This window comes from Tachysurus vachellii, chromosome 4 (genome assembly GCF_030014155.1).
Source record: "Tachysurus vachellii isolate PV-2020 chromosome 4, HZAU_Pvac_v1, whole genome shotgun sequence".
NCBI lineage: Eukaryota > Metazoa > Chordata > Actinopteri > Siluriformes > Bagridae > Tachysurus > Tachysurus vachellii.
In genome coordinates, this window is record NC_083463.1 from 15892739 (window position 1) to 15913146 (window position 20408).

Sequence of the window (20408 nt, forward strand, 5' to 3'; positions counted from 1 at the left end):
TGATAAATAATAAGAACTAGATTCAGAGTTGTTGCTTTGAAAGTGAAACAAAATCCAGAACTGTACACTAGGACAGACTTTCCCGTACATTGTGGCATTTAAATAAAGAAAATAAAGGAAAGGAAAGGAAAGGAAAGGAAAAGAAAGATAAGGAAATGAAATGAAATGAAAAGAAAGGAAAGGAAAAGGAAAAGGAAATTAAAGGAAATAAAAAGAAATTAAAGAAAATGAAAGAAAATTAAAGGAAAGGAAAAGAAAAGGAAAGAAAAGGAAAGAAAAGGAAAGGAAAGGAAGGAAATGAAAGGAAAATATAGGAAAATAAAGGAAAGAAAATTGAAGGAAAAGAAAGGAAAGGAAAGGAAATGAAAGGAAAATGCAAAGAACACCTTCAAATGAATAATGAAATACAATTAAAGTGTGCGTGGGGTGGAGTGATGCAGGTTTTATATATATATATATATATATATATATATATATATATATATATATATACATATATATATATATATACACATAAAGGATTCTGTTTGGTTACTAAGTTTATCATTAATGATTCTCTCTGTGTGTGTGTGTGTGTGTGTGTGTGTGTGTGTGTGTGTGTGTGTGTGTGTAAGGGTGTTTCACACAGGATTTTCCACATAGGATCATGTTTCTATTTTAGTTTCTATTCACTATAGCACTTTATACCGGTCCTCTAATCTGATAGGACGTCCCACCTGTGGTGATATTCTGTACATTGGGACATTTTACTGTTTGTATCACTCCGCTTGTCTGTGTTCATACAACGCCACAGAAACCGTTACTAGGTTACTACACTTATTATGGACCGTCAGACTGTGAGGCGCGAAGCTGTCAGTCTGAACTCGGCTGTCTCGTGCTCCCTCTAGCGGTCGTTATCAGTACTGAACACAGCCGCAATAAAAACAAAAGCCTGCGAGGGTGGGCGGGACTTTATAAATCGCGCAAATCAATTGGTCAAATCTGTGATTGACATGTTTGCCGAGTCACCGCCTTGAAAATACTTTAGCGTCCGGAAGTTTAAAAGGACGGTTTCTTTTACAGCCACCACTGGTAAGGTAAGAGCAAAAGGAGAATAATAAACATCTAGGAGCAATAATAAAAGCCTTAATGCTCCTACTGAGATTTATCGTTACATATAATGTGATCAGTCATTAAGCTTATTATTATTATTATTATTATTATTATTTGCTGACGTCACGATGCCCTTAGACACAGCCGTTAGCAACTGACCATAGTTACAGTCTCTAAACGTATAGTTCAGTTTGTTGTTTTGTTTTGGGTTGTTGACGTGGAGTTAACTACATTAAGGAGATGTAGTTTATAAACGTAGCCACTTTGTAGTAGTTTAACGTGTGAGGAAAACCAGTGCTGTTTCTTATTAGCATTAACAGTTCATTAGCATTGACACGCTACAAAGTATTCAGAATTAAGCAAATCGCCCAGTATTGTAAAATAAAAGTAAAGTACTGACGTTAAAGTTCATTAAATAAAACATTACAGGGTTTGCTGTTTTAGGAAAGTAATCAATGTCAGTGTGGTGAGATAAGACGTGTCATGTTTAGTTTTTATCAGTTTATAGTTACAGAGATTGTCTTGGAACATCCCCAAAAAAAAGTTCCAAAGTCATTCCTACATTAGCCACACTTTTATTTATTTATATTTATTGAGTTGTATTTATATTTATTATTTTATTTTATAAAATAATATTTTATTATTATTACAAATTATTATTTGTATTTTATTTATTTTATTTTTATTAAGTTGGAAAAAAAAATTAAATTGGATGTCCCGAAGCCCTGTCCGTGCCAATAAAAAACCTAATAGAAACTTAAAAAAACTTCACTATATAAACAATTAATGTATTTTTAATAATCATTTCATATGGTGCATTCATTATTTACATTTACAGCATTTAACAGACAACTTTATCCAGAGTGACTTACATTTTATTTCATTTTATACAACTGAGCAATTAAGGGTTAAGGGCCTTGTTCAGGGGCCCAGCAGTGGCAGCGTAGTGTAGTGGTGGAGCTGGAATTCGAACTCACGACCTTCTGATCAGTAGTCCGACGTCATAACCACTGGGATCACCACCTTTGTTACTTTAGAAATGCTATATTGAGATTGGAGAAATCAGCACTACTGTGCTATAAATGTGCTGTAATAGGTCTGAATTGTAAATATTTTGGCTAGAAATTTCTGAACAAGTGAAAGTCAACAAGTTGCAGGTCATAATTAGATACTTAGTCTTTGTATACTGAAGTATTAAGTATCAGATGGAATTTGTAACTCATCTTAATGACGCTTTCTTTTTTAAACATGCGTAATACATCCACAAAACAAAAAACTTATGGCTACATGGCTTTCCTTTTTAAGAATATTTTAATGAATGCAATGATAGATACCAACATATTTATCTTTCCTCTCAGAATCTATCAGGATTTACTGCTGTTATACCCTGATATTGAAAGGAAAATGAAAATAAACACCTACTTTATTAGGAACACCTGTACATTGATGCAGTTATCCAATAAGCCAGTTGTGTGGGAACAGCACAATGCATACAGTAATGCAAAGACATTTTCACCAAACATCAGAATGGGGAAAATGTGATTTCTGTGACTTTAACCATTGCATGGTTCTTGGTACCAGATGGGCCAGTTTGAGTATCTCAGACACTGCTGATCTCATGAGAATTTGACCAAAATAGTTACACAGAATGGTACAAAAAAACAGGGAGAAATTGACAGTTCTGTGCCTAGAAATGCTTGGCTGATAAGAAAGATTAGAGGAAAATAGTTGATTAAAAAATGATGATTAGGAGCAGAACCTGATGTGGTCTTCTGTTGTAGCTCATCCACCTCAAGATATGATGTTTTGTGTGATCTGGGATGCTTTTCTGATAACTATGATTGTAAAGAGTGCTTATTTGATAGACTTCCTGTCAGTTCAGAATAATCTGGTCATTCTCCTTTAGTCTCTCTCACCAACAAGATGCAGACCCTCTGCACACAGGATGTTTTTTATTTTCCGCTCCATTCTGTGTCACAGAGATAAACTTTTCCCCATTCTGATGTTTGATTTGGATATTGGGTGAACAGTGTCGGAAGTCTGTAGATAGATGTGCCCTAGGCCCCTGTTGAAAAAGGTTTGGCCTGCCCTAGTGTACACTGTCAAAAGAAAACCAAGTTTAAAAAAACGAATAAATATTCAAATGCAATAAATAGTCACATTTTCAACTTTTGAGAAATGCTAATCACTATTTTTATAATAATTATCAGGAAAGCCTTGCGTTCTCCACCTCTGTATGAATATTTAATTTCTTTTTAAATTCTTTTTAATTTTTTTGTATATCTATGGCAGCATGCCTGCGGTTAGTTGTCTATTACACACTTGTACTCACGCAATCAGGCCTCACCCTGTTTTTGTGAAGAAACACTGAGTGAAAAGAATGGCTGAGTCTGTCACAAACGGTTGGCCTAAATGACAGGTGCAGCAGCTGTGTATGTGTGTGTGTATGTGTGTATGTGTGTGTGTGTGTGTGTGTGTGTGTGTGTGTGTGTGTGATACATACAGTACATATGGGATAAAAAAATGGTTCAGCATATATTTGCATGTCTGTGTGAGAGTGAGAATAAGAGCGAGAGGAAATAGAGGGAACGAGAGAGGGCACAAGAGTCGAATGACATAACTATAAGAGTGGAGAGAGAGAGAGAGAGAGAGTGTGTGTGTGTGTGTGTGTGTGTGTGTGTGTGTGCACGCACGCGCGCACGCTTGTAGAGCAGATAATAGAGGCTGAATGCGCTGGGTCTCTCTCATATTGTCATTATCAGCAGTATCACCATTCTGTCAGTTCCACATACTGATGTTACACCAGTACCATTGGCCTTGACACAAAAAGCCACAGATCTAGAGGAGAACTGAGAGAACGAGACCCTGTATTTATGTCAACACTTTATAAACCAGCTACTCTGCATGCACACTCTGTATTCAGAGAGATGGGAATAGAGACAGGGAGAGAGTTTTAGAGGTTATCTGTGGACTAGGATGTGACCCAGATTTGGGGATGAAGGTAATATTATCCTTTGGATGGCACCTGTGGTGTGGAGGGTATCAGACATTGCAGGGAAGGGACATCTCCATTCCTCATTATTGGTAAGAGGTCACTTTAAAAATCCTCTAAAATTTTGGCTTAGCAGCAGCTTTAAAAATTCTTGCTTTAAAGTAGTTATGTTGTAAATTAGATATATTTTTTAATGTAGTTTGTTTTATTATATAGAAACTAATATTATATAGTCTAATATTATTTGGACAGTTCTGCTTTATATATATAAATGGAGACTTTGTGACATGTTCATCAGAGCTGAGACACGATGACACATGAGTTTCCCTGCTTTAAATGTTGTTAGTTCATTATTCATTGCTAAACAAAACAAAAATTAAATAAGTCCAACAAAACCAGTTTTGCTCCCATCTGTGTAGAGTTCAGTTTCACACGTACTTCATGTGTCTGTATGGGTTTCCCTAGGTTTCACACTGTCGAAAACATGACAGTAAAAACTTTGGATTGGCTCAGATAAATTGTGCGTGGTTCCCTGCAGTGGAGTTCCATCCCATCCATGCAGGGAATATTCCTGATAAACCTGCAGTGTTGTCTGGATGCTTGCTGACCAGGAGAAATCAGTTTTTTTTTGTCAAATCTTTCAACATATCTTGTTTTACAGCGTATTTTATTTAACGCCAAGCCTTATTTCCTCATATGTTTGCTTAAGCACTTGCTTTATAAGGTCACAGAAATATAAACTGTTATTACTTCACTTAAAAAAAACTTGTTTGTGTAAGTCACATGACTACATAATTGCTCATCTGTTCTAGATACTTTTTGATATGTTTTTGGAACGTTGCCAAAGCAACACTGTGGCAAGGGCATTTACACAATCTTTTATTAAAAAACGGTCATTAAAACGAAAACAGATTTCTAGCACAAGTAAGAAAAAATGAAAAGAAGCTACTGTTTATCCATTTGATCAGTATGAATGTTCTGCTTGGTTTTTGCCATGCTCGACCTTCATCAAGGAGATCATCAATATGACCTGCTGTTGATCACAGACCAGACTTTGATCTGTTTGTAAAATGTGGTAGACTCTTACTTGATTAGTCATTGAATCCAAAGGTTACGGTCATGATTCATTTTGAGCTTCTGAAGCATCACTGGTAGGTTGGGTTTTGGTGAAGATTGGTACAGTAGAGCAATCAAACCATTTTTTAATGTACAATTCTTTTGTGATTTATTTTTTTTTATTAATTTTTCTTTTTATTTATTAGCTAGCTATATTTATTTTATTTGTGTTAGGTCATTTAGGCTTTCTCTGTCTCCCTTTCTCAGTCCCAGACCATGAACTACGTTGGCCAGTTGGCAGAGACTGTTTTTGTAACTGTCAAGGAGCTTTATCGTGGACTAAACCCTGCTACACTCACCGGTGGGATTGATGTAATCGTTGTGCGTCAGCCGGATGGCAGTCTCCAGTGTTCACCTTTCCATGTGCGCTTTGGAAAACTGGGGGTTCTTCGCTCCAAGGAGAAAGTGGTAAGAGAAAGAGTAGCAATGAAAACCGATAGTGTTAACATGAGATTTAAAGATATTTCTATGTATGTGTCCCATAAAAATGCTTATTTATGGGAAAGAGATCTGTCCTACTAAAGTAAAGTAGTTTACCAAATACTTAAAACATGCTCTAGCAGTTTCCCCAAATAAATGATTAAACTAAACATACATTGCAGTATTTTATGGTATTTAAATATTTTGTTATGAAATTGCACCATTGTAAGAAGACATAGAAGACACGCATATAACATCCACCAGCCAAATGATCTTGTCACCTCATATCAAGTGGTTGGGGGTTTTCAGTTGTAGGTCCTGAAATATGTTTCTTATATTCTTTACATTGTCTAACTGTCTTGGCTTCAGCATTAATGCCTGTACTTTTATAATAGCTAACATCCAACTAGTTACTAAGTTCTAAATTTATAACACAACTTTTTTCATTTATTAGACCACCATCACCAATCCAAAACTGCCTTATCTACCTGTACCTAACATAAACATGCCATGTACCTATAATATCCCCCTTTTTACTTCCAGGTGGATATTGAGATCAATGGTGAGCCAGTTGACCTGCACATGAAACTTGGGAACAATGGAGAAGCATTCTTTGTGGAAGAGAGTGATGGCTTGGAGGTATTAAGGAAGTGATCATACGGTGTGGTGTTTGAACATTCATGAAACGTACATGCAGAATTGTATGAATCCTATATACTACAAGCTGTAATTTATCTAGAATATATTGTTTATCACTCAGGTCGGAGTACCAGCCCACCTTTGCACCTCACCCATCCCTATGGAGAATCCAGAGGTTTCAGAAGTGGCCGAGTCTCCCTTTAACACCACCGCGTCAAGCCGGCGGAAAAAACGGCGCAAGAAACGCACCCGATCAGATGCACATCTCCATGAGGATGATAGCTCCTCCTCAGAGGAGAGAGAGACCCCAGAACAGGATGTCCTGAAAGAGGAGTCTGTGTTCATGGCAAGGTTGGAGCTTTCATTCAGCTTGTGAAATACTATAATAAGCTTTGCTTGTGAGCATATAACTCAGATTATGCCACTTTATATGGAACACCTATACACACGCTCATTCATGAAATTTTCCAGTCAGTCATGCACGTAGCAGTCATGCAGATTCTGGTCAAGCGCTTTAGTTCACAATCAGACAGCAGAACAAGGAAAGAATGTGATCTGAGCTCAAATCATTCTGGCCATTCTCCTCTGACCTCTCTCATTAAAAAGGCCATGGTAAAAGTAACTGAGATTACACTAAAGTCTCTTCTTCCTTTTCATCTGCATCTGATGAGCATTCATATTTTAAGTCAAAATTTATGTTCATTGAAACCGTTGCCATGTCTGCTGATGGTGTCACTAACACTGCAGTATTAACTGTTTCAAACATAAAAACTTTTTTTGGGTGAACACAGATGATCGGAATAATCACAGATTCCAGTTATATTTTCAATTTGTTTTAATTATTTTTGTTCTTCTCTGTGAACATTTCAGGTTTGTGTACGGTCTGAATGAATCACCTATTGAGTTTTTTCTGTGTATGTGTGTTTCTGTAGTAAGTCTGTGTATTACTCTCTGTCTGAGGAACCAGGTGAGGATGCACTTGGACCGCAGGCAGGTGACTTGCATCCTTACTCTGATGGAGAGTGTTCACCTCACGAGAGGTAACAGTGTGCATCTCAGAGCCTATCCCACTATGAACAAATTTGAACATACTGTTTATAATCTATGATGCACATATTGCACTGAATCAGCTAAGCTGGTTCCCACAGTTTCTTCTTGCATTATGACATTTGATTGAGTGTGCTTTACATGCTGATTACATAGTGCATTTATTTGGACTGAGCAGCTCTATATACATATGAGGGTAAACCGTGAACTTAAATGAGAAAAGAAGAAATACTTCATATTGTTCTCATTTCTCCATCTACCTTTTTCACACTCTCCTTCACAGCCTGTTCTATAGTCGACCCTCCTCTCCTAAGAGTGACTCTGAACTGTTTGTAAAACCTCAGGAAACATCAGGGCCTCAGATGCAGTGGAACTGGGGTGGATTTCCCAAGGTGCTATGTTTTCCTCCTACAAAACATCTATCATTTCTTTTTCTATCCCAGCAAATCAAACCTTATCCGATGTTCTGTTTTATGCCAGCAGGTGTGTTCACCAGAGCGAGGCAGCCCTCCCCCTCTCGTTACACCCTCTGAGCACTCCCACTTCCGGACCATCCAACGGCAGGCCTCATTCAACATGGAGTCTTCCGACCCCTTAACCACTGTAACTGTATTGAGAACAGAACCTTGGATTCTTGAAAATAGAGTTGAACACTCAACCCCAAACACAGATGCTTCCTCTCCCACAGACCAGGCTTCACTACTCACACCACCCCTTGTGGAGCCTGCAGTGGGCTCTGAGCAACAGAACATTTCAGAACTGGAGACCTTGAGTGGCCTGAGTGATTGCATGGCTAACACAGTTAGCACATGTGGCACAGACTGTGACACTAGAACTGCAAATCGAGTTAACGCAGACAACTTCACAGGTCCTTCTAACTCTGATAGGGTAGTCAGTGTTCTTAATGATGTTAGTAAAAAACCTGTCATCTCGGTTTGCTCTGAATACCATGCAAGCACTGTTAGTGTATTGGATACAGCTGACCCAATTAGCATGGCTCAGTCGGAAGCGTTAGCTTCCCTTGTCGATAAAATCAGTTCTTTTACTGAGACAGATCAACACACTACAGCAGAAATAGGAACTTCAGTAGAGAGAGACAGTGGTATTGAAGCATTGACAGAAGGATTTGCAGAGGCTACAGTGGCTCCACAAACAAATCAGGAAGCAAAGAGTGTTGGAGTGATTGAACATGTGGATTCTGTTAAATTTGAGAAGTCTAGCTTCTCCCAGTCATCTAATGCAGCAGAATCTTCAACTAAAGCAGCAGAATCCCAGGAAAAGAAAAACGGTTGGTTTTAAGCTTGATTGTGCTGCTGGTGATTAAGATTTGTAGTTCTCATTAATGCTTTGGCACAATGTCTCCAAAGATTCTTTTCTATCTCTCTTTCCACTATATATCGTACAGGCAAACGCAGTCAGCATGTGGGACCAGCAGATATCTATCTGGATGATTTGTCTAAACTTGACCCTGAGGTGGTTGCACTTTATTTTCCCAAAAGGTGAGACTTTAAATTTTCTTATGTTTTTTCATGGGAATTGACCTAAGCCATTACAGAACACTATGCTGTTCTGTAGGAAATAGTTTATATTTAATACTCGTATGTACCATATGTGTATCTATAATAGCTTGTTTTGTGTATATCAGCACAAGACTTAATAATATATCTGGATCAAGATGTAACACAACATAGAATATTGCATACAGAATACTGTATGAACAGTGAAATATAGGAAGCACCATAACTAAAATCAATAGTGTACATGGTTTGGAGTAATACACCAGTAATTAATCACTAAAGAATTTTACCTGCTGTATAGTGTTAGAATTAGTGCATTATACATGACAAATGTACAGATTATCTGTGTGTAAGAGATTAAGAAATTGTATTTCACTATTGTATATCTTTCTAATTGGTATTGGCTTTCATGATCTTTTTTCCTTGCTATCCAGTGAAGGTGAATCTCCTTCACAGTGTGATGCTGAGCTGGGTTCAGTTCCATCCATACAGTCCTCACAGTCAGGCCAACAGTCTCCTCAGACTGTAAGCACTGCCAACGTGGACAGTGGGACTGAGTATCTATCAGACTCAACCACTGACAATTTGGAGGTTTCCTTGTCCCTCTGTGGAACTGAGGGATACTCCAGGAAGATCAAGAAAGGTACACATTATCCACATACACACATACACATTGAACACCAATTCTCAATCCGATATTTTGCTCCGTTTTCATTGGGAAGCAGCGATAAATTGACTTATTAAATATGACTAGGGTTGGGAACCGAGAACCGGTTCTTATTCAGAACCGCTTCTGTTTTTTAACAGGAACTGGAACCGCGCTGAATTTTTTAGTTTCGGTTCCAAACGCAGTTCCGATGCGATGACGGGCAAAGCGCTGGGAGCGGTCACTTTAAATAGCCATGTCTTACCTCATGTATATTCATTGTTTACACTGTTTACAGTCACGCAACCAAATTAACGCAGCTTACCACAGAAATCAGTCACTCACGCTGCTGTGCTGAGGTACACTTTGTGTTAAACATGTCTAAAAAAAGTCTAAAGTGTGGATTAATTTCCAAAGCTACAACAAGGAAGCAAATCTACCCCATCATAAAAAACAAAAACAACAACAAAAAAAAAAAACACATTTTCCAAAAATAAATGTTGTAGTACAACTATCAGGACATCAGTGATGTGTGATCTGAATTTGGTGACAGTACAGTGTATTACAGTGAAGCTATTGATTTTTTTATATTATGAAAAATCATAAAAAATAAACAAAAACTCATTTCCTGAAAATAAATGTTGTAGTACATCTATCAGGACATCAGTGATGTGTGATATGAGTTTGGTGACAGTACAGTGTATTACAGTAAAGTTATTGACTATTTTGTAGCTTTGTAAGCTATCAAAGATACACAGAGACAGGATTGCTGCATGTGACCAGAATGGTCGTATTTTTTTATTAAACCTTCTGCGCAGGAACAACGCATCAACCAACTAACTAACTCTCCCACTTCTTAAAGGGGAAATGCCAAAAATGTATGTGTGTGTTTGTCGGTGATATGTGAAATATGTATCAGTTATCTGTGGATTGTTTGTATCTGCCACCACATTTTGTCCAACGCGGAGGAAAGCTGATATTGAGGAAACTTGGGTTGTAGCTGCCTCTCTACATTACTACAATAAAAAAGAGGCGTTATTTGTGTAATAAGAGTGTTTAGGTCAGGAGCTATTGACTCGGGAAATTCGAATCTGTGAATATGGAGCCAACTTTACTTAAGTCCCTCTGAGAGGGTTTTCTCCACAGCTGGAGATACAATAAGCCAGGAAAGGTCTCGTCTTCTCCCAGAAAAAGCAGACATGTTAATTTTTCTTCCGAAAAATTGTTAACTGTTTTGCTAAGTTGTAATTCTGGATGTTAAATTTGATGTTGGATTTATTTAAATTTAAATTGATATGAATTGAAATGCTCTGTTTAAAATATTTAAAGAGTGATTAATAAACACAAATGGAATTGTTTAAGTATTGCGCATTATTTTTCACATTTCTTTTATTATGGAATCGGAATCAGAACCAGGAATCGTAAGGCAGAACTGGAACCGGAATCGGAACCGGAAAATTTCTTTTGATACCCAACCCTAAATATGACGCTTCACCAAAGTGAAGTTTGTGCTGTCATAGCGCTCAAATAAACAAACATCATAAGATCAGACGCCATTATTTGCAGCTTTTTCTGTGTCTTTTGTGTATTTCATTGTGCTTTTCTTTGTTGCAGAAAAGTTTGAAGAGCACATGGTCACTTATCAAGACTTTGTCAACAACCCTGGAATTATTGATGACCCAAACCTTGTCATCTGTATCAACTCAAAGTTAGTGAAAGAACTCTGCTGTTGGACCAGAAGAGCATCTAGTTGTTGTTATTTATTTTATTTTATTTAGAACAATCTTGCTGCCAAGCGTAATGAAATAATATATTATTTCAGTTATTTAGTAATCAATTTCTGTTAATCTCCTTTCAGTTATTACAACTGGGCAGCTGCTGCTCCGATGATTCTGTCAATGCAAGCTTTTCAGAAGAATTTGCCAACGGTACAAAGCCCATTATATGTTTGTTTAGGCTTATTTCATTACATTTGTGATGGGAGTATTTGGCCATGAGGTCCTGCTTCCTGATCAGTATTTACATGAATATTTTTTTATCTTTTATCTTAATGTAGAGTACAGTTGAGCAGTTAGTTAAAGATAAGATGCCTAAGAAGTCTGGTCGCTGGTGGTTTTCCTGGAGAAGAAAAGACTTGGAAAATAATCAGGTATAGTTTGTCGTTTAATTGGAATATGTGTGGTTGGCATGGTTTATGGTGCATGCAGTAGTTATTGTTGCCAGGTTACTGTCTGTGTGGAGTTTTGCATATTCTCCCATGTTCCTGTGCATTCCCACTGGGTTCTCTGGTTTCCTCTGAAAACATGTCACTAATTTGATTAGCTATTATAAATAGCCCCTATGAATGAGCATGCTATGGACTCTCTAGCCATGTTGTATGTATTCCCACCTTGAGGCCCTTCTTCCCAGGATATGCTTCAGATCCAGAAGGAGTTACTGAAAATTAATGAAAATGATTGCATTATAATTTAAGAAGACTAGTCAGAGTCAGTGCATTACAGAAATTAGGCATGATGTACTACATTGAATTAATTTATACTAGACATTATGTGGTCAAAGGTTTGTAGACACTTGACTAATCACACCCATATGTGCTTGTTGAACATCCCATTCTAGATTTATTCCCTTTTATCTGTTAAGATGGCTTTCCATTAGATGTTGGAACAAGGATTTATGTTCATTCAGCCACTAGAGAATTATTGAGGTCTGTTGAGGAAGCCTGCATTCCAGTTCATACCAAAAGTGTTCAGTACGGTTAGGGGTCAGGGCTCTATGAAGGACTCTCAACTTTTTCAAAACTCCAGCATTTCCAAACCATGTCTAAGATATTTTCAGTTTTATGCTTCAAAGCTTTTGGCAACAGTTTTTGGGATGGACAACATATGATTGTGACCGTCAGGTTTTCCCAACTTTTGGCCATATAGTGTGTCTTTGTCTGCCTTTATTAACAGTTTAGACCGTAATACATTTTAGCACATTTTACAATAGATATGTCTAAATAACATAGTACATGAAAGTTCCAGTTTATTACCCAAAGCTGAAACAGTCAAATCTGAGGAACAGAGAGTATTGCTACAGTTTTCTGATCTTGAGTTCACAGGTTGATTTGACTTTCTTTTCCAGCCAAACACAAAGCCTGACTCTGAAGACCATCAAGCTGAGGCGTCATCTTCTCCTACTATACCTCCCACAACAAAGTAAGATTGTTTTTGCAATTTTTAATCTTAATTTTTAATCGTAACAATGCCACAGACTTACAAATAAGGTGTCAATTCACAAAAACATTCTGCCACCTGCATTATGCTTGGTGGTTTTCGTTTAGACCAGTCAGCCAAGACAATGCTACAAATTAACTTTAGATTTTTTTAGGTTAATTTTATGATCTTATGTTGAATCTGGTTTGTTCAGGGATCACTCTGCTCAGCTCTCCAGTGATGATGATGGTAATGAAAGTGAAAGTGTGAACAGACAGGAAAGTGTAACAGAAGCCATGAGCACTGCACAGTGCCTTAATCAGATTTACCGCAAATCCCTCCGCCTCACCTCCCAACAGATAGTAAGTAACTCTGTTACTCTATATACACTGCACCGAAGCTGTAGTCTTTTAGTTCATTAGACTGTGGGTCAGTGGTGGCTCAAGTGATTAAGACTCTGGGTTGTTGGTTCAAGCCCCAGCACTGCCAAGCTGCCACTGTTGGGCCCTTGAGTAAGGTCCATAACCCTATCTGCTTCAGGGGCACTGCATCACAGCTGACCCTGCGCTTTGAGTCCAACCTTATGTGACAAAATAAACGCTTCTGTACTCTGTTCGGGTGTTGTATTACATTTTGAACAGTTTCTTGTTAAAAGACAGCAGCCTGAATGTCTATAAACTATGTTTATAAATCTGTTATATGTGTTTGTGCACGTGCATGTTAGGAGCGTCTCAGTTTGAAAGAGGGCGCTAACAATATTGTATTCAGTGTGACCACTCAGTACCAGGGCACTTGCCGTTGTGAAGCTGCCATCTATCTGTGGAACTGGGATGATAAAGTCATAATCTCTGACATTGATGGAACCATCACCAAGTAAGTAAATGTGTATTATACATGTGGTTACATATACATTTTGATTTTTTTGGAGGGAACATGTTTGTTTTGAGGTAATGCTGTTCAATTTGTGTAAATAACAGGTCCGATGCACTAGGCCACATTCTGCCACAGCTGGGCAAAGACTGGACGCACCAAGGCATTGCGAAACTTTACCACAAAATACATGAGTAAGAGACATACAATGACAATGACTTATAGTCTGCTGCTCTATAGACTGCTACACATGTGCAATCAGTACAAATGACTATGAACTGTATGCACTGAAGATTCAAGATTTTTATTGTCAATTATGGCCTGCAGATATAGACTGTTCCGAAATCTGCATGTTATGGTTGTAGTGCTCTGGTGCTGCTTGCCAGATGTCATAAGTGTAAAAAAATTGTGAATGGGATGGGTGGGGTCACTGACGATGTTGCTGGCCCACTTGAATGTGCTAATGAAAATGTCCCGTAGTGAGGGGAGATCTGTCCCTGTGATTCTATGGGCCGTCCTTATCCCCCTCTGTAGTTCCCTTCTTTCATGTGTTCCAAACCACACAACAATGAAGCAGGTTAACACACTGCATCATGATTTTTTCCATAGCAAATAAAGTAGTACCGGCTGTGGACCTGTTTGTCTTGTAAGCAAACTGTAGTGGGTCTAGCGTTGTTGGAATTGTGCTCAGAATGTGGTTCATGACAAGACTCTCAAAACACTTCATGAGAACTGGAGAGAGAGCCACTGGTCTGTAGTTATTAAGACATAAGTCTGTGGCTTTCTTTGGGACAGGGATGATAGTGGTGGCCTTAAAACAAAGAGGAACAATAGACAGGGTAAGGGATAGATTAAAGATATCCTTGAATATATTTGTCAGCTTTGAAGCACACAGCCAGAGGACTCTTCCTGGTATGTTATCTGGACCTGCTGCCCTGCGTGTATTCAATCTGCTCAGTGACTTATACACATCTGTAGGAGACCATGTGGGTGTATATTTCTCTTTGTCAGCTATAACTTTCAGCATTGCCCGTGATTCTGTTTTCAGAGCTTCTAAGCTCTTAAAGCTTCAAAGCGTTAAAAATGGTTTTCACCTGGTAATGATTTTAGATGCAAAGCTGTTTGTATGTGACTCTCCTTTGTGGCATTGCATTTTCCTGGAGTCGTGTGTGGTGTAATGGTTTTCTAGCTTTTGCCTGTAGGTAATTTTAGCTCCCTTTACGCTCTTGCGAATTTCTTCCTATTCAGCCACAGAGCATGGCGTGTAGCTGATGTTCCAGTGCTCTCTGCAGGCCACACAAGTTCTGCCACATCATACCTTAATAAAGCACACTTTGTGTGCAGGGGCTTTGTAATGCAGGAACAGGTTTAGATTAGGTCAGTGGAGAGAAATCTTAATGCTACAACATACAATAACAACTTATATAGTTGTGTGCCTTCAGCTTTGTGGCAGCAGTTTGGGGAAGGTTCAACCTGGGTATGATGGTCAGCTGTCTACAGCTATATTTACATTTACATTTACAGCATTTGGCAGATGCCATTATCCAGAGTGACGTATATAACTGCTTAAATCTCTAACATTGGATACATTAATGCTGGCTCACTAAGTTACATACTTAAGATACCATGAGTTTAAAACATTTGTTCAAAGTTACAATGAAAAAGTGTCAAAGGTTTTTTTTTTTTTTTAAATGCAAAAGATAAGGAAAGAAGTGCTAGGTGAAGTGTTTCCTGAATAAGTAGGTCTTCAACCGCCGCTTGAAAATAGCCAGTGACTCAGCTGTCCGGACCTCTAGGGGAAGTTCATTCCACCACCTTGGTGCCAGTACAGAGAAGAGTCTTGTAGTATGCTTGCCTCTTACCCTGAGAGATGGTGGAACCAGTCGAGCAGTGCTGGTAGATCGGAGGGTGCGGGGTGCAGTGCGCAGAGTGATGAGGGCTTTGAGGTAAGAGGGAGCTGGTCCATTTTTGGCTTTGTAGGCCAGCATCAGTGTATTGAATCTGATGCGTGCAGCTACCGGAAGCCAGTGGACGGATCGCAGCAGCGGGGTGGTATGTGAGAACTTTGGCAGGTTGAAAACAAGCCGGGCAGCTGCATTTTGGATCATTTGCAGAGGATGGATTGTGTTCATAGGTAGACCTGCCAGCAGTGCGTTGCAGTAATCCAGTCTAGAGATGACGAGACTGAACAAGTACCTGAGCAGCCTGTGTGGACAGAAATGGCCGAATACTTCTAATGTTGTAGAGAAGAAACCGAAATGAGCGAGTCACATTAGCAACATGAGAGGAAAAGGACAGTTGATTGTCCATGGTTACCCCAAGGTTGCGAGCTGTGGCTGAAGGGGAGATCAGATCGTTGTGCAAGGATATAGCAAGGTCATGACCTGGGGATGAATCACCTGGGATGAACAGCAGTTCAGTTTTGCTAGGATTGAGCTTTAACTGATGAGCAGTCATCCATGATGAAATTTCTGCCAGACATGCTGAGATCCGGTCAGAAGCTGTGGCATCTGAGGGTGGGAAAGAGAAGATAAGTTGTATATCATCAGCATAGCAGTGGTAAGAGAACCCATGTGAGGAAATAACTTCCCCAAGAGAGTGAGTATACAGGGAGAAAAGAAGAGGACCAAGTACTGAGCCCTGTGGGACGCCAGTGGAGAGTCTGCGTGGAGCAGATGTCACTCCCTTCCATGTTACCTGATATGAGCGTCCTTCCAGGTAGGAAGCAAACCATTCCCAAGCTGATCCGCAAATCCCAAGACTTCTGAGGGTGGATAAGAGAATCTCGTGGTTGACCGTATCAAATGCTGCTGAAAGGTCAAGGAGGATAAGGACGGATGACAGTTTGGCTGATCTAGCAGCATGTACTTTCTCAGAGACATCCAAAAGGGCTGTCTCTGTGGAATGAGCTGCTTTAAAGCCAGACTGGTTGGGGTCTTGGAGGTTGTTCTGTGAGAGATAGACAGACAGTTGATTATAGACAATGCGCTCAAGAATTTTTGAAAGAAATGAGAGAAGTGATACCGGTCTGTAGTTACTGATGTCTGATGGATCCAGAGCGGGTTTCTTTAGGATGGGAATAACCCTTGCTCTCTTGAAAGTAGTTGGTACCTGACCAGATGCTATGGATCTATTGACGATAGTGGAAATGAAGGGCAGAAGGTCTTGCGAGATGGTCTAGAGCATAGTGGAAGGGAGTGGATCCAATGGGCAGGTGGTAGGATTGCAAGACTGGATGAGCTGTAAAATCTCTTCTGCTGCTACAGTTGAGAAATGCGACAACAAAGGTGTAGGGGAATCCATACTCTGAGATATAAATGCAGTCGGGGCTGAAGTGAAGGTCCGGCAGATTTCCTCAATCTTCTCCTGGTAGAAGGAAGCAAAGTCTTCTGCAGTCAGGGAGGATGAAGAAGGAGGAGGCAGGGGGTTGAGCAGAGAAGAGATGATGTTGTGGAATTTCCGAGGGTCATGTGAGAAAGCTTCAAGCTTTTCCTTGTAGAAGGAAGTCTTGGCAGAAGTCACATCTGAGGAGAACTTGGCAAGAAGTGTTCGGTAAGAATCAAGATCTGCATCAAGATTTCTTCCACTTTCTCTCTGACGATCTTAGCTCTCTTCGATTGTTGCGCGGCACATCTGAAAGCCAAGGAGCAGAACAAGAAGTTTTCTTTGGTTTAGTGAACATAGGGCAGAGGAAGTCCATAGTTGTGGAAAGAGAAGAGAGAAAAGTATCTGTGGGCGAGTCCAAGGGTAGTGAGGAAAAAGACTCAGGATCAGGAAGGGAAGAAAGAGTGCCAGAAGCTACAGAAGAAGGGGAGACAGAGTGAAGGTTGCGGCGGGTAAGAGCGAGGGGGTGAGAGGTAGTTTTAGGTAAGGTAGGGAAAGTGATGGTGAAGGATACCAGGTGATGATCAGAGACGTGTAGTGGGGTAGCAGTCATGCCTGTAACTGGAGAAGGACTGGTGAAAACCAGGTCCAGGACATTGCCTCCTTTGTGTGTGGGGATGTAGCTGTTGAGTGTGAGGGTGAATGAGTCGAGAAGAGACAGGAGGGAAGAAGAATGTAGCTTGTCAGAGGGGAGGTTGTCCAAGTCACCAAGCAGTGTCAGAGGGGAGCTATCGGAAGGGAAAACACTAAGCAGTGTGTCCATTTCTTCCAGGAAGTCACCTAGGGGACCAGGAGGGTGGTAAACAACAATTATAACAAGGTTGATTGGACACTATATAGTGTCAATTTATTAGTTAGATTAGATTAGATTAGATTCAACTTTACACATGTACAAGTACAAGGCAACGAAATGCAGTTTCAGTCTAACCAGAGTGCAATAGCAGCAAGTGCAGGATATACAGTGTTTACAACAGTTAAATAAGTTAAATAAAGTGGTAATATGGAAGTAATTTAAAATGTAAGTAAAATGTGTGTGTACTATGAACATAATATACAGATTTACTGAAATTTACAGAAGGATATGTGCAGTGCAGTAAAACAAAATATACAGGAGGATATGTACAATGGTAAGGCAATGGTGAGCAGCAATGCAAAAAAAAAAAAAAAAGAGCAAGTGTGCAAATGAGCATAGTTGTGTGTAAACAGTCCATTAGTGCAATAACGAATTGTGGGGTGAGAAATGAGCAAATGTACAAGTGTAACAGTGCATGTAGAACAGTAGGATCAACGAGGGGCAGAGTTCAATAAAGAGACAGCTCTAGGAAAAAAGCTGCTCTTTAGTCGGCTGGTCTTGGTCCGGAGGCACCTGAAACGCCTGCCGGAGGGCAGAAGAGAAAACAGTCTATGGGCGGGATGAGAGGAGTCCTTAAGAATGCTGCGAGCTCTACACAGACAACGTTTCTTCTGGATGTCCTCCATGGCTGGAAGTGGAGTCCCTGTGATGCGCTGGCCAGTTTTCACCACACGCTGCAATGCCCTGCGCTCTGCAACAGAGCAGCTCCCATACCAGACTGTAACACAGCTGGTCAGGATGCTTTCTATTGTGCAGCCGTAGAAGTTCACCAGGATATCCGAGGAAAGCTGATTTTTCTTTAGTGTCCTCAGGAAAAAGAGGCGCTGGTGAGCCTTCTTGACCAGGCTGGAGGTGTTGGTAGTACAGGACAGGTCCACCAAGATGTGGATCCCCAGGAACTTGAAACTGGAAACGCACTCAACAGCCATCCCATTGATGTGGATGTTGTCATGTGTGCCTCCTGTCTCTTTCCTGAAGTCCACAATGAGCTCCTTTGTTTTGGAGGTGTTAAGGAGCAAGTTATTGTCATTGCACCATGTGGCTAGGTGCTGGATCTCCTCCCTGTAGGCAGTCTCATCATTGTTAGCATCATCTTTCTAATAAAAAACATAAAAGTACTGGCTGATATTTGGAGCAAGTGGAAATTGTGTAGATTTATTACTTTTATTATTAATGCTATTAATACCAATTTTAGTAGAAGTGTTTTGTGTCTTTTCTTCAGAAACGGCTACAAGTTCCTGTACTGTTCAGCCCGTGCCATAGGAATGGCAAACATCACCAAGGGCTACCTGCAGTGGGTCAATGATAAAGGCATTGTCCTACCTAAAGGACCTGTACTACTTGCTCCCAGCAGCTTATTCTCAGCTTTACACAGGTATAACAACACACAAATTTAAATACGTAATGCTCCATTTTTGTGTGGTGCACAAATGTTGTCAATTAAAACATCTTGTACTCATATTTTTACAGGGAGGTAATTGAGAAGAAGCCAGAGGTCTTTAAAATCGCATGCCTGACTGACATTAGAGACCTTTTCAGTCCACACAGACATCCATTCTATGCTGCATTTGGCAACAGGACCAATGTAAGCATCATGCCAACAGTGGAGATGAAGCCAATACAGTTTTATAGATAAAAGAATAACAGATCTCTCTCTCTCTCTCTCTCTCGCTCTCTGGGTGTGTGTGTGTTGTTGTTTGTGTTTGTGTGTGGTGTGTTGTGTGTAGGATGCATTTGCTTATAAGAAAGTTGGTGTACCTGAAACTCGGATCTTCACTGTGAACCCTAAAGGGGAGCTCATACAGGAGAACAGCAAAAGCCACAAGTCCTCGTAAGAAAGACACACATGCAGACATCATGGGATTGGTGCCATCAATTTATTATTGTTATAATAATAATAATAATAATAATAATAATAATAATAATAATAATAACAATAATTATTATTATTGTTATTATTATTATCATACCTGCAAACTAGTCACCTTTTCACCAAAACATTGTCACCTTTTTCACCTCTTGTGAGTTTGCAGGTATGTATTATTATTATTATTATTATTATTATTATTATTATAACATTTGAATATTGGATTTTTCCTAGGTATTCTCACTTGAGTGAACTGGTGGAACATGTCTTCCCTCTCGTCTCTAAAGGCAGGCCTGCATCCTTGGATTACCCAGAATTCAGTAACTTTTCATTCTGGAGAGAGCCTTTAGCACCACTTGACCTCACTTCACTCTAGACTTCCACAGTTAATTTCCATGTCTTTCTGCTTTTACTAATTCTCCTGCTTCACTGCTACCTCTCTTTACTATGACACTAAATATCTGAATGTAATAAAAGCTATATCTGATTTAGTTCAACCTTTAACTAACTTGTACAAAATCAAATACTGTATGTTACCACAAGGTTTGGCTCATCTGCTAAAACAGAGAAAGGCATGTTCAGAAAAGCCAAAGATAATCATTTGGTATCAAATAAATCCAGTGTTGTGTTTATACAACTTTTTTCTATTAGTTTTACATGTTTGTGAAATGCAGTGTCCCCGTGACCCGAGGTAGTTCGGATAAGCGGTAGAAAATGAATGAATGAATGAAATGCAGTTTATCTTTCTAGGTAGTTACTTTAGGAAAGGTA

General features: G+C 39.5%; 1 protein-coding gene across 3 annotated transcripts; it reads left to right on the plus strand.

Annotated features, from left to right (window-relative positions):
- The first annotated feature begins 940 nt into the window (after positions 1-940).
- On the plus strand, positions 941-20274 carry zgc:123305. 3 transcript variants are annotated; one of them, XM_060868012.1, is made up of 20 exons: positions 941-1076; positions 5408-5608; positions 6164-6259; positions 6381-6610; positions 7192-7299; positions 7590-7698; positions 7787-8594; positions 8712-8805; positions 9258-9466; positions 11084-11177; positions 11328-11397; positions 11526-11618; positions 12593-12666; positions 12878-13025; positions 13388-13536; positions 13641-13727; positions 18993-19145; positions 19241-19355; positions 19498-19601; positions 19872-20274. In XM_060868012.1, exons 2-20 carry the CDS (start codon positions 5417-5419, stop codon positions 20011-20013), a joined length of 3075 nt encoding a protein of 1024 aa, XP_060723995.1. In that variant the 5' UTR covers positions 941-1076; positions 5408-5416; the 3' UTR covers positions 20014-20274. The 3 variants fall into 3 exon arrangements, with proteins under 3 accessions (XP_060723995.1, XP_060723999.1, XP_060723996.1); XM_060868016.1 differs by having other exon boundaries at positions 7790-8594; XM_060868013.1 differs by having other exon boundaries at positions 1026-1071.
- The last annotated feature ends 134 nt before the right edge of the window (positions 20275-20408 follow it).

Bases quoted from the DNA above. Each gene is read 5' to 3' on its own strand.
- zgc:123305 (XM_060868012.1), top strand. From the start codon at position 5,417: ATGAACTACGTTGGCCAGTTGGCAGAGACTGTTTTTGTAACTGTCAAG. The intron at 12,667-12,877 runs GTAAGATTGTTT...TGGTTTGTTCAG, and splicing joins ACTATACCTCCCACAACAAA to GGATCACTCTGCTCAGCTCT. The intron at 13,537-13,640 runs GTAAGTAAATGT...TGTAAATAACAG, and splicing joins ATTGATGGAACCATCACCAA to GTCCGATGCACTAGGCCACA.